The sequence below is a fragment of the Scophthalmus maximus genome, chromosome 9 (assembly GCF_022379125.1).
Source record: "Scophthalmus maximus strain ysfricsl-2021 chromosome 9, ASM2237912v1, whole genome shotgun sequence".
In the NCBI taxonomy this organism is placed as follows: Eukaryota; Metazoa; Chordata; class Actinopteri; order Pleuronectiformes; family Scophthalmidae; genus Scophthalmus; species Scophthalmus maximus.
In genome coordinates this window covers 7,200,625-7,214,524 of record NC_061523.1, presented here as the reverse complement: position 1 = coordinate 7,214,524, position 13,900 = coordinate 7,200,625, and the positions used below count along the sequence as shown (strand labels likewise).

Genomic DNA, 13,900 nt, shown 5'->3' with positions numbered 1-13,900 from the left:
TATAATGTCCATAGATCACATCGGGCTATTTTTCCTGCACTTGCTTTGGTTGGGGGGGGGCGTTGAGCATAATAACGACAATAAGGTCTTGTTAGCTTGTTTACAGAGCAGCAAATAAGATTCACAGATGACCGTCCTACTGCGGCCATAAGTGCACGTTGTGCATGTTTGACGTGTGAGTGATTGTGCGCTGGTCCAAAAAGAGGCCGATCTTTGAACATTTTAAAGCAGCTACGCAAACATAATAAAGAAATAATTTATTTCGCCCTGATGTCCAGTCACAAAAGACAACGAGCACAGGCAAGGTGTTGGCCAGTTCGGCAGATTACAGCCTGTCCGGCCTATCACAGACATACAGTATAGCATAAGATTTATCTGCTAGATCCGTGCCCTGAATGCTTCATAAGATGACCCAAGAAAAACACTATCTGTGAAAAAGAAAAACAACATTCAGTAAACAGACTGCAACCAAACTTCTCATTTAAATTTAAACGGCACACTTCCATAAAATGATTTACAATCACTTCCTCTCGTACATGTACATGGAAGGCTACCGAGCCATGAAGGGTTCGGATGTACGAGTTAGACAGGAGAGCTGAACAACGGGGTAATGACAGTGGAAAGTACACGCTCATTCCTTGATATGCTGCCTTTCGGGGATTCCTAAAGACAAAGCTGATATGTCAGCGTTACGTCTTCCCTTCTTAAGACTGAAAACACTACAGGATAGAGGATCCTGTCCCAAAAAAATAAGCTTTTATTAAATGTAACAACACAGCAGAAACAGCAGTCTCTTCTCTCACAATATGATGGTGCCATTTTGATTTTTATTGCCCATTCATCCAGGCAGTCAGTTGATTTGGTGTGAATGACAACACGTTGGTCACATTCACTTGGAATAGAAACCAATCACCATACAATTTTTATAATAAACTTATTTTTTCCATAAATAAGAAAAATGTTGCCCCCCCCCAGAAAAATTGTTTGCGTATCTACAAAAAAAACCATCCTGATAAAAACAGGATACAGAGGAGTCGTTAGTGTCGACAGTCACCGGCACTGTCCATCTCATTTCATCTACGGCTAGTTGCCTACGTGCTCACACATGGCAAATAAAGTTGCCGTGAGTCACGGGGAGGGGCACATACAAGCACAACTGAAAAAATTCCCCCACAGTTCACGGCCTCTCATAAAAATATTCTGAATATCTACTGGAGTCGTAACTTCTCTTACAGTATAAGAGTAAGAAAATGTCCATAGTTCATGTTCCTTCAACAAAGAAAACCTTTGCTGTTCCAAGACCTGTGCCCACATTCACCTCGCAGCCAAACTTAAAACTATGTCCGACATGGTTAATATGTACATAATTACAAACAAAGCAGGAAAACAATAAGTTAAATCTTTTCTTACAAAATCTGCACACTGTGTACATAACAAAAAAGTTCTCCAGCACAAAAACAGGGAAAAATGTACACACCCAAAATAGGCTTTTTTTCTTTTGTGTCCAGTGCTCAGTGTCTCTCTCCAGTGAGGGGAACTGCTCAGACAGATTAACAGGATAGCCATGTATAAAACACAATACCACTATGAAGCCAAGCACCATCCAAGATCCTCTACTAGCAGCTGATGCTCATAGTCTTCAGTCATTCCCCAGTTTCACCGGGTTCAACCTAGTCACACAAAACCTCATCCATGGCTTTGGTTTCCTTCATTCACACAAATCTAGACCCTGTAGAGTGTAGCCATGAAAAAAAAACAAAAAAAAACAGCCAATCAGAAGCAAACAGACGGAAAATGAATCTAAGTCTAGCCGATGGCGGGGTGGAGGGTCTGAGAAGGAAACTGGTTCCCTCGAGAGAGGGAACCAGTTTTTTTTCCTCTCTCTCTTGCCAGTCCTTTTTAGTGTCTCTTGCCATCCCCGTTCTCATTTTGGGGACAAATCCTGGAGGGAAGCGAAGGGCGAGTTGCTGGACGAGGAGGGCGACACTCCCTCCATTTTGCCCGGGGAGCCGGTGGAGGAGCTGACGCTGCTCAGGCTGCCATCCAGCAAATCTGGAGAGTGACTGAGAAAACAAGTCCTGTTGGGTTAAGTCTGCAGGACGTGAGAATGGTGACCATGGCAAGCAGCTGCTAGATTTCCATCTACACCTTCACTCTGGGAAAGAGAGCTCGTCAAAATCTCCCATTAGATTAATTCACGGTGACACTTTCTCACTTGTCAAATTAAAAGAAATTTTGACATATATACTTCAAGTCTACAGGATGGGTTGATTAGTTTAAAGTGTACATTTTTACATACTCATGAATAAGCTCCTACTTGTCCCAATCAGTGTTCATGTCATATTCTCACAACTTGGCACAGATATCCACACACACACACACACACACACACACACACACACACACACACACACACACACACACACACACACACACACACACACACACACACACACACACACACACACACACACACACACACACACACACACACACACACACACACACACACACACACACACACACACACACACACACACACACACACTTTAAAGGGCAGATGTGCAATAGTTAAGGGGAAAGTACAGAGGAATGCTGCTGTAGCAGTTTATCCCAAAAATTCCAATCTTCAATGACAGTTAAAGGGGCAGTAATCGATTTTAATCCAATGCAGTTTGTATAAAATACAGCCAATACTTCTTCAAGGTCCCCTAGCTGTTGGTTCTGTGTGCGCCAAAAACCATCACACAGAAGTTACAATGCCAAGTGTGATTTTGACTTATTGATCTGCCCCCCCAAAAAAGGTCTTACCAGGAGCCGAGATCCGACAGGTTGGAGACGTCGGAGGACAACATGGTGGTGGTTCCCTGGAAGAGTCTCTTGGGTTGGCTCTCTGTCTCCATCTCTCCTGCACAATCAAAAGCGCCCGACATTCAGAAATATTTTCTTGATGCGTACAGTACAATGCTAATCTTAAAAAGGGGCGTGAGTGTTTTGTGGTTAACGCAATCAGATAAAGTATGAATAACAGATCCCATCATCTGATCCACTGCAGGCTCTAATACTAAAGTGTAATAATTAAATAAGTAATGTGATTCAATCTAATCAAGTGAACTATGATCAGAGGCCAAGTATCAAGAAAAGCATTTAGAATAATGTTTTAATCATAATGTAATTGTTGAACCACAAGAGGTTTACATGGGTTTAAGTTTTGAAGAGGGCCCGTAAAAAAATAACTTTATCTAGTCAAGTGAGGGTCTTCTGCAACATTAAATGTCACAAAAATAAAATGGAGTCACTCTGTGCATAGGGGAAAAACCCATTTTCATCACATTGTATTGCCTATAAAAAAACTTTAGCCTGAACATGATGCCTTCAATTCATGCATTAATCAGGTGGCTCTGCTTGTGTTAATTATTCATAAAGCACTTTAGGCTTTTCTCAATTTAGTATCCATGGCATGTTAGTAATCTCACCTTTGCGTTTGATTGGCCCAAGAATGCTGGCTCTGATGCAGTTGATTGGGCTTTGACTCCGCCGGCTGAGGAACAGAGAACTCGCATGTTGTCAAATCTGTATATTTTAATGTTATTATGGTGTTTGTGTGCCCAATACCTGCTAATGTAACACTGGAATTTCCCAGTTCGGGATCGATAAAGTACATCTATCTATCTATCTATCTGGATAAGACTATTGTTTACTCAGGCATGTTTTAAAAAATTGCAATGTAAATAGTTTTTATTCTTTACCAAGACTGGCATAGTTAACCCCATTTTATGCCACTGGAGGGAAATTAGAGCGGCTCTGGGTCCAGCTGTTGTACTGGTGTAGGCTTACAGCAAACAGTGATGTTCATCAAATTTAAAAAAAAACAAACAAGTAAAGTAACTGTGGTGGATTATGAAGTTGTTAACTTTAGGTAATGCTGAAAACCCTGGTCCGCACCTGAAGCGTCGCGTTGGGCTGGGGATCGGGCTGGGTGTCAGGCCATTGCTGCTCACCAGGATTTGTAATGAAGGAGAGAAACACTGCTGCTTACAAGAAAGGGAAACAGAAGACAAAAGCATCAGCAAAGGTGCAAATTATTAATACAATTGATTTATGTTTCCATCTGTATATTCAACAACGTATATAACAAATTGACAGGCCGGTAATTTAACACTCGTTTGAGGTCTTTGCGCCTATAAACATTTTTGCACAATATGCAAGAAGAAAAATAAGAGTATAAATCAGATGCCTATAAGCATTTCTATCCACAATCACAGGAATTTTGCAATTTGAAAAAAAATAGCCTTTTTTTTTTTATTGTTGAGGCTGCAGCAAACTGGAAGAAACAAAGTTTGTGTTTATTGTTCCCAATAAATTGTTTCCTGCAGGCTACCACAGAGACTTCAATTCATCTGATTGCAGTTTATTCGGAAAATCAGGTTACCACAAACTGTCAAAGTGCTTAAACTTTTACCGTCGCAACCTAATTGGGTTATGGTGAGCATGTAAACATACTGAGGTCAGATGTACCTTTTTCCCAATCCCTCTGGTCGGGGACGGGGCAGGCGACACAGGCACAAAGTCGATGCGCTTTGGAGATGATGATACGGACTTCTCCAAATCATTGTCACTCTAAGAACAACATCACCACATACATTTCATCATCTCTCAGTGCAGGTCCAGAGTAGCACAGAGTGGAAAGTTGTACAAATCATTAAAAACAAGATTGTTGGAGTATTATACTACCGACTCAGCCTGACCTTGAGAGACTGGTGGCCCTGTTAACTCCCACTTGTTTCAAGCGTTAATCTAGCATGTTTGTACGTGTCCACTCTACAGTAAAAAGAGAGACCAACACCGGCCCAGGGCCAAAACATGCAGTGGCTTTCAAGGATCCAGAGAAACAGAACATAACAACACTGACGAGCTGGATGAAGAGTTGTTTTTACCAGGCTAAGGCTCTCCTCCCAGGACTGGCTCATCTGCATGGCAGCTTGAACTTCCCTGTGTACAAAAACAGAAAACAAGGATTTGTCAGCAGCAATTTCCCCCCCAACAACCAAGTGTTAATTCAAGAAAATGTCTTCATCCAACAACTGAACGCGTGAATAAACAACTTACCGCTCGTGAGCGGTTTCTCTGTTCATCACGTCTACACCCTCTTCCTGCAAAGAGCAAGAGGATACATGGCAACCAAAACTTGATTTAACGTGACATCTTAAGACATTCTGAATAACATAATCTCTTCAGACAGAGTTAAGGTGTACCGATTAAACAGCATCTCTTGTGTCACTACAATAAATGTACAAATCTAAATAAAATGTAACCATTTTCCACGTGACTTGTGGAAATGACATTCGGCCAGTCACTGCGATGGTGATGACTCCTCTGTTGGAGTCTGATACTACCAGTTAATCAACTCTGCAAGATCAACGGCCCTGTGAACTCCAGAAACGGACACTCTGGCATGTTTTTTTGAAACACCAGCCCTCCCTACGGCTGGAGAGGGAGACGGTGGTCTGACATGCTCAATCTCAGTTCACAAACAACAGTGGCCCTTTCTTACTTGTTTTATCTGGTGCAGTCTGGAGCTGGGGACGCGGATAGGCGACGAAGGGACCTGTAAAGACGGACGGGAGTGGAGGAAAACATTCAATAGGGCCTCATTCAGACTCCCGGCACTGGATGTGTGTTTAATGAAGTATTATACCATGTTGGGCCTGTTGACAACTGTGGTGCTATTTCTCCGGCTGCGCAGGACCTCTCTCTGGAACACCTGGGAGTTATCACTGCAACGACAAATGTCCACACTTATCTAACGTGACATCGGGACACAGCGATGCATCCACTTCAGTGGCAGTTTTAGAGTGACGCCAACACATCAATCTCAAAGATTCTGCGGTCAATTATCACGACTGTGTCATAATGTTGAACCTTAGGCCATTGATCATGGGCGCACTGTTGGATCTCCTCAAGTGTCCGTCGCTCGGAACTACAGAAGATGGGACTTCCAGATCCAGCTCCATCTTTTCCTGGGGCACGTCTCCCGAGTGGTTCATTCTGCTAGCGAACGCTGCTTATCGCCGATGTTATGCTCAGCTCGGTGACTTTACATCGTTGTATCAAACCAATCGGGCCACTGAGCGGACGTGAAACACACTCGCTGGCGCGACGCAGATAACCCCGAGGCGAGCGACAAGGCCCCGCGGTCCGTGCAACTGCAGGTCAACACTGGCTATGAATCGTCATCGGGTCTACAACTCGTCATATAGTGACTATCGTGTTCAGCCACAACTGGCCTGTGCCAAACATTGTCTGAAATGTTACGGCCGATCGCCAACTTTTTCTAATGGATGGTTAGCATGTCAGGGCTACATACCGCACAATGCCCGGTAACTGCTAGCTACCGACCCGTTAGTCTGCTGGTGCAAGGCGGCAGTGGCTCGCGACAGAAACACCGCTCGGCTACTGCTGCATGGTAGCGCGTCCACTTGGCTAACCTTAGCCGCACTAGCCCCCCACCCTGCCCTGGTTACTCGCAGCACGGAGTGAGTGTTCGCCTCCAGTCTAACGTGGGTGACGTTAAAGTAGCGACGCGGCTGTTAAGTTATCCTCATAACGCGAGTCTACCTCACAGCTAACGCAGCGTAGCAAGCTAAAGGAAGCTAGGTGTAGCTATGCTAATTGCAAAGCGAGTCGATGCAGCCAGCTACCTAGCCTGATGAGCTAACTAGCTAAGTTAGCATCAACGCCAATGGCCACAATGCCATGCCCAGAGAGGGAGGCCGGGTCGCCATTTCACTAAATGTTCCTGTCTATCAACTCCAAAGCTGCCACGGCTCACTGACTTAAAAAATCGTGTCTGTTGTAAATATTCAGCGCCCTGTAGTGTCGTTTTTGGCCGCCCAGGGCGCCACCAAGAATGGACAGGATCCCAGATGATCACAGAGCGGCTAGCTGCTACTAGCAGTAAACTCCACGCCCCCTTTTTAACGTTTGCAGACCCCGTCCAATCAAACCACTGCATTCACCGGCGTGCTCGGGCGCAATGTCACGAGGTGCATCCTCTGATTCCCGGGTAAACGCGCTTCATATGTTCACCCCACCCGTAATGTTGCAATGATGAAATGACTCATTATACTTCACAGATGTCCCTTGACATCTATCCTTTGCAGACAGCGGATGATGATGACGGAGTACAAGTTGCAAAGATTGGCTTTATTATTGGTTAAAGTAAAACAAACATGTAGACTTTTATTAACATTTGACTGAGTTTTAATGAACAATATACATTTAAATGTAATTATTTTATAAGTCACATCAAACTGTCAGAGTAGAATATTCAAGAAATCAAATAAATTGACATGAAAGCTCTGCCTTCTGCAGGTGTTAAATTCAGTGAGTCAAGTTATTTTTCTAGTAGTTTGTTATTTGTCCCTAACACATCCCATCTACAGATGGAAAGCTTGGAGCATCACCACTGTATTTCCATATTCCAAGTAGTTTGTATTAATTTGTATACAATGCATTTGCAGTCAAATCCACTGGTCACCGGAGATGTGTGGAGATTTAATGGCTGGTGTTAGAAACTTCAGTTAACACTGTCTTATGATAGGCGGATACAGCTGAAGAATTTCAAACATGACTGAGTGACTTTTAACTTCAGTTAAACTATCGACTGAACCTTGTAAATATACATATTTTCCTGCATAAAAAAAGGATTTATCTCTTTTGTTGGACAAAGAAATTGGGACGCATGGATGCTTTGTTCAAGCAAAGACTTCATTAACATTCATACATTTCATCACTTTCATTTTCAGCTTGCCAATGTGTTTAATTAGGGACGGAGACCAACCTCTTTGTTACTTTTCTACAATCAATCTTTAGAAAATTTCCTCACAGAAGACAGTAACATAGAAAAGTGTTCCGTCCCAAAATATACATACCGATGTCAAGAAAATATAACATTGTCTTTAAGTGCCCATATTGATTGCCATTAGGTGAAAGCCGAATTACCTTATCAATGCATTATAAAATATGAAGTTTTCAAATGTTGGCAATCTTATCTTCACAATAATTATGATATTGTTCTTTAAGTTTGCACCGTAGCTTTGAATAGTTGAATCCATCGCGTAAAAAAATAATCAGCAAAGATGAGCTTCCGGCTGCTCAATGCATGTGTGGTTTCATCACATGCAATCATTCTATGTTTGAATACTGTGTGTGTTTGTGTGTGCGTGCGTGCGCCCGTGCGTGTGTGCGTGCGTGTGTGCGTGTGTTGGCTAAAACAGGAAAAGCAGCAGTGTATCCTCAGGGACCCGGAGGTGGCTGAGTACTGACACAAATATGATTAAATATAAAATGAACTGCAAAATATAACCATACATTTCAAATAGTTATGAAGTGCTCTTCAAGCCTTGTACTTCTCCTTCCCTGATTCACTAATCACGCAGATATGCTGAAACAGAAAAAAAGGATTAATTTAGTCCTGCAGCATATGGTTGATTTCCATTATTTGTTTTGAGTGTCGTACTTAATATTAACACATGGGTTATAACATTGTACAGACTATGTTTCTTTATCTTACAACACCAACTGATAATAATACTTACATTTAGATCTCTAAAGTACTCGTTGTAGTCTAGAGCGTATCCCACCACAAATTTGTCAGGGACCTCGAATCCTACGTCTGCGAAGAAACCAGATGAATAAATAAACATTTCTTATCATTGTAGCGGTAAACAAACAACACTGACAAATGTAGGTAAAGCCTCGTTCAAAAGCATACTATATTGTGGAACATAAACTATAATTATCATTTAACAAAAACAATTATCTTTAACTCACAGTCCGGTCGGTAGCCAACACTTCTTGGAGTTCTCTTCACCAACAAGCTAAGGACAGAGACATGGTTTATTATCAATCTTATGACAGTACCTGCATGAGAAACAACTGACTGACATGGTCATATGATTCTTTTTGTTGCACATCATACAGCAGTTTGTATTTGAAAATAAATAATTACAATGATACCTTGCTACTTTAACCATTTTGGGATTGTACTGTTTGAGGAGTTGCAATAACGTCTTCATCGTCTTCCCTGTGTCGATGATATCCTTGAAACCAAACACAAGAGAGGAGCATTTTAGTGCTGTTGAAATTTAGGGTTTCCTACTTCAATATAGTAAAATAGTACATACCTCCACAATCAAGACATTCTGTGTAAAAAGAAAAGAAAAACAACATTGTTTTAGAGAGAAACAACGGATTGGACACATTTCATCAAAAACATGGAAGATGCACCTAATTCGTTACATTAAATTATTGTCTTTGCTTTAGATTAGCACAGTCAATGTCATTATTAATCACAATCAACATAGTTCAAATCAAACTTATTAATTGGTCAATGCCTTTCAGTTCATTTAAATTGTCTGTTCCTGTTGAAATAGTGGCAGCATTACACAGGATGGAAAAGGAGCAATAAACTGTGTTTTCTTTTTTCAAGTTAATTAAATTTGAAGCCAATTTATTGTGACAAATAGGTTTGTTTGAATCATAATAATTCATCTCTTAATACTTCTTACCTTCCCCGTCAATGTAGCCAAGTCATCTCCACCAATAACTTTGATTTCACCTGTCGACTGGTCGTTCTGTGAAGACCAGAATGTGATGACAACAATGAAGTGTTGCAGACCTTGCATTGTGACTTGTACAGGTGCACAAACTGCATCAAGGAACAAAACTACACAAATATCATGGTAGTAAAAAAAAGGTATTAGCTATATTTGTGGCAGATTATATACCGGTAGTACTGTTTTTTATATATATATTTCAGTCTTAATAAAACATTCAACCATTTAAAATTTTAAAAATGTGCATTAAAAGGACATATTAGGCACAAAAAAAATACAAAGAGGGAAATTATTTATTTACATAGTAGCTCTTGAGGCGAATGAAGTCCACTGTCATTGGGATGGAGCGGTCGCTGTTCCTGTTCAGGGCCTTGATGTAGTCCAGCAGGTCAGCAAAGAACTTGTAGCCCCCTTTGAGCACACAGAGGGCCACAATGTGATGCCCCCCCATTTCCTTCATGATCTCCTTGGCCAGTCTCTCTGTCCTGGGGAAATGTGGGAGGGAGAACAGGGAGAGAGAGAGAGAGAGAGACAGGGAGAGAGAGAGAGAGAGAGAGACGGGTGGGGGAGGATAGTCAGACCAGTTTTCTGCTACCGTCAGCAGTAGTTTCCATTTCCTCTCTGTTTGTGTCAGCAGACATAGCTGTTTTGTCTTTACACGCCAAAGTATAAAAACCCTCCAGATCCGGTTAACAGAAATTATTAAAGAAACCCACGGCTAACTGCATGAACTCTTAAATCCCAAATCTGCACATGGAAACAGAAAAGCAGGAATGAAACTGTACAGTAAAAGGTCAGACAGTTGATGCACTGCATGTTGTCTTGACAATAATAGACCACTGGGGGGGTGGAAATGTATTCAAATATCAAATCAAATTTTTTAAATGGTGTCTGACTTTGTTCATTTCAACTCATCTTTTACTGAACACGTTAGAACCTCTGAACCACTCATTCAAGCAACCCACATTTTCAAAACCTCTGCTACAAGCGGCTCAAAGTGCTACAACCCACCTGTCCAAGATGAGTCCATGTGGGATGTAGACCCTCTCCAGGTCAGTGGCATAGTGCTTTGGAATGCAGAAAAGGTCCAGGTCATACCCCTTTTCCTCATCGCTGATCTGGAATAAAACATGACACAGAGGGGTTAAAAAAAAAAAAGAGTCTCAGGGGTATTACCTAAAATGGAGCATGTACCGTTCGTCTGATATAGGGTAGTACGAGGGGAAGTGGGCGGAGTCAGTGCTGCTTTTACGTTCCCATTGACTCTCTCCATACATTTGACTGCCTCAATAGACACTTCTACTGTACAGCAAAGAACTAGGATCTCAGAGACATGAAAACAAACCTTAGATTCATAGAAAGAGGAGTCATTCCTTTATATTTACTTAGTCATAATTAAAATGTCCCTTTGCCCCCCATCAGAATGTAAAAATGTGGAAACTGTGAGATATTGGCAACGGAGATGTCTTTCCAGTAATTTCACACTACGGCTAATTCCGTAAATATTTTTTCCCCCCACATTTCTGTTTATAATCAAATTTCCCGCTCAAGCGTAATCTGCATGCCACACGAGCCCAGACAACATAACTGGTATCATGTGACAGTGGGAAGCTGGTGTGGAGCTCGAGGTGCTGTGGGAATAAATAACGCAAGTGGCGGCAAAAGGTCAACTCACAAGGTGACCGGGTCCTGTTGCTTTACCAAACACTGGAAGTGCCCATCCTCGCCAATCATGTGTGGTTGAACAATAATAAAGCATTTCACCGTATGCCTGCAGTAATGGAAAATTAAAAATAGGCTCATCTGTGTGGCCATCTGATCAGCTACAAATAACAGTGACTGATTCCACCCAGATGTTCCTGTGTTCACCATTACTCATAGGTTTGTTTCCTGTTATTTAAGGAACAAGATTGAAAGGAACCTAAAGCATGACAAATAACCCAATGAACTTGATTTTGCTTACATCGTCAATGTTTGGCAACCCCGGCTCTGCACGGCTACATTTCATTTCTAAATGTGACACAGGAGGCAGGAGCCTTCGCTGTCTTTTAATGCCGCTTTTAGCAAAATGTGTATTTGGCTTCATCGTGTGTGGCCAGACGTGATGACAGTAAAACACTGGCTTTCAAATTCTGGAGATGTCCTGAAAAATAGAGCCCTGGTAATCATTATCTAGAGGTCATCGCTGGTAAGTCAGCGTATCTCATATCTATAATACATAAGGGATGGTGAAACTATGAAAAAAACAACTGTACTTACTAAAACTGTGTATACATTGACCTGAGAGTGTTTCAGACAGAATCCATAACATAACATAACATTCTCGACTGGCGTGGTGCTCTGTCCGTCATAATTCACTTCATCAGTAACAACTTTATGAGCCCCTGGCAACCATAACGAATTCTTCTGGAAAACTACACTAATGTAGAGAACAAAAATTACACTCCAAATGTTCACAAACATGCATCACATGAGCCAGAAATACAAAAAGGAGAACTTAAAAATGGGCGAAACAGTTTGCGTGTACTTTTCGGCAACAAAAAAAAAAATGTGTTCCAATTTTTAGAATAAATATTAACATCTTACTTCATGGATCTGACCATTTGTGCTTTTGAAAAGTTCCCCGTGTACAACCACATTAGTGACATTCTTTTGTATTTACACAGGGATTCCGAAATGTTCTGTGTGTGTGTGTGTGTGTGTGTGTGTGTGTGTGTGTGTGTGTGTGTGTGTGCGGGTCGCCTGATAAACAAGAGTCCGGTTACATTTGCGTGTGGTGTTTTGAGACACTTCCCAAGGTCTCCTACTCCACTCGGATCCCAAAATATACGTGCTGGTGCAAATCTGGGCCTTTGGCGAATTCAAGTGGCATTTCACAGAGGGAAGGGTTTCTCTTGATAGACGGAATCCGCTCCTCCGCCCTCATTTGGGACACACACGTTCACAAACGTTATACTCCATATAGGAGCACCAGGCCTTCTGCACCTGATTACTAATGACCCCCCCGCAGTTATTAATGGAGTTATAAACATAATGCGGAGCATTGTTGCTATTTGTAGCCCAGTCTAAAAAAAAATAATGACAGGCTCAGAACATCGGCGCACCGCGGCTCCTTCCTCGTGTGGAGACGTGGAGGCCACCGGGCCCACGCAGCCGCGCTCCCCATGTGTCCGCGCTGCCGAAGAGTCATGTCGCGTCTCGCGCGCACGGTCGGCGCGGCGCGCGCGTGTCTGTGACTGCAGGCCACGCTACATGTGAAGCGCTCGATCCTTAACATGCACGGCGAGGGACACGGGAGGAGAGCCGTCGAGTGACGGGAAACTGTGCGTGACGAAATATATATATATATATATAAATAATATATACATATATATATATATATATATATATGTATATATTTTTTTTATCGAGCACATTGCGCCCGTGTATGGCTTGTTATTCCGCCCAACCCACGTCCCCCTCCGGTGGTTCATTTCGTTCCGGTTGCCAAGGAGAGAAGGGGGGACTCACCACAACACAGGAGCTGGGTGTCGCCATGTCCGCGTCGGGGTCTCCGCCGTTCACGATTTAAGATGCGAGGTCGCGTCAACACACACACACACACACACACACGGTGGTGAAGTGGAGAGATGTGTCGTACAAAAGGCTTCCGTCTTGGTCGGGGACGCGTGTGTGCCGTGACGGGACAGCGCGGCCTGGTTTAACCCCGCCCACCGCGCCTGGCGTAACCGCGGGACAAAGGTGGAGAGATTCAACTCACCAAACACAGGTTGTGGTGGGTTTTTTTTTTTACCGTCGTCTTCACGTCCCGTCTTGGTACAGATGTGGATATACCTAAGTTTCTGATGATGTCTGGCTCATAGCATTTTCTAAATGGAGTAATCGAATCATTTTGCAGATTAGAGGGCAAACTGCTATTTATAAGCAGGAAATCCTCACCTTTGAAAACCCAGAACCATGATGAAATGCTAATCATAATGACACAATAACACAAAATGTATGTGATTACTAGAACACTTGCAAATTATTCTGTTTGTCTCATCAAGCTCTAATTAAATTTACTGTTGGGGGAGTTTAATCTATATATTTTATAAGCTCTTCAAAAGTTTTGTAAAGTAACTGGTCTCTTGTGAGATTGAGTTGTTTACATAAAACTATAAGCAGTTGGATGGTTCAACTCATCAGACTGTTATGAGGAGGTTGGTGGGGGGTGTTTTTTTGTGTGGTGGTGTTGGTGTTTACCAATAACACAATGCATAAATGAAACAGAAAATATTCAC

General features: G+C 42.3%; 2 protein-coding genes across 2 annotated transcripts; both read right to left on the bottom strand.

The window, feature by feature from the left end:
- Positions 1 to 242: 242 nt before the first annotated feature.
- pabir2 (PABIR family member 2) lies at positions 243 to 6,967 on the bottom strand. The gene is made up of 10 exons (XM_035649813.2): positions 5,923 to 6,967; positions 5,699 to 5,777; positions 5,555 to 5,608; positions 5,110 to 5,153; positions 4,938 to 4,992; positions 4,519 to 4,620; positions 3,946 to 4,031; positions 3,477 to 3,541; positions 2,812 to 2,908; positions 243 to 2,063 (listed from the first exon to the last, which is right to left on the bottom strand). The coding sequence occupies exons 1-10, from the start codon at positions 6,045 to 6,047 to the stop codon at positions 1,925 to 1,927; spliced, it is 846 nt and encodes a 281-aa protein (XP_035505706.1). The 5' UTR covers positions 6,048 to 6,967; the 3' UTR covers positions 243 to 1,924.
- A 218-nt stretch (positions 6,968 to 7,185) lies between these two features.
- Positions 7,186 to 13,324, bottom strand: hprt1 (hypoxanthine phosphoribosyltransferase 1). The gene is made up of 9 exons (XM_035649817.2): positions 13,131 to 13,324; positions 10,632 to 10,738; positions 9,922 to 10,105; positions 9,573 to 9,638; positions 9,189 to 9,206; positions 9,022 to 9,104; positions 8,836 to 8,882; positions 8,601 to 8,677; positions 7,186 to 8,446 (listed from the first exon to the last, which is right to left on the bottom strand). Exons 1-9 carry the CDS (start codon positions 13,155 to 13,157, stop codon positions 8,399 to 8,401), a joined length of 657 nt encoding a protein of 218 aa, XP_035505710.1. The 5' UTR covers positions 13,158 to 13,324; the 3' UTR covers positions 7,186 to 8,398.
- Between the last annotated feature and the right edge of the window lie 576 nt (positions 13,325 to 13,900).

Coding starts and splice junctions, on each gene's coding strand:
- pabir2 (XM_035649813.2), bottom strand. CDS start 6,047: ATGAACCACTCGGGAGACGTGCCCCAGGAAAAGATGGAGCTGGATCTG. Junction 3,542..3,945: donor AGCCCAACGCGACGCTTCAG/GTGCGGACCAGG, acceptor TCTGTTCCTCAG/CCGGCGGAGTCAAAGCCCAA. Junction 2,909..3,476: donor TGGGCCAATCAAACGCAAAG/GTGAGATTACTA, acceptor TTGATTGTGCAG/GAGAGATGGAGACAGAGAGC.
- hprt1 (XM_035649817.2), bottom strand. CDS start 13,157: ATGGCGACACCCAGCTCCTGTGTTGTG. Junction 10,106..10,631: donor CATGGACTCATCTTGGACAG/GTGGGTTGTAGC, acceptor ACATTTCCCCAG/GACAGAGAGACTGGCCAAGG. Junction 9,639..9,921: donor TTCGCCTCAAGAGCTACTAT/GTAAATAAATAA, acceptor TGGTCTTCACAG/AACGACCAGTCGACAGGTGA.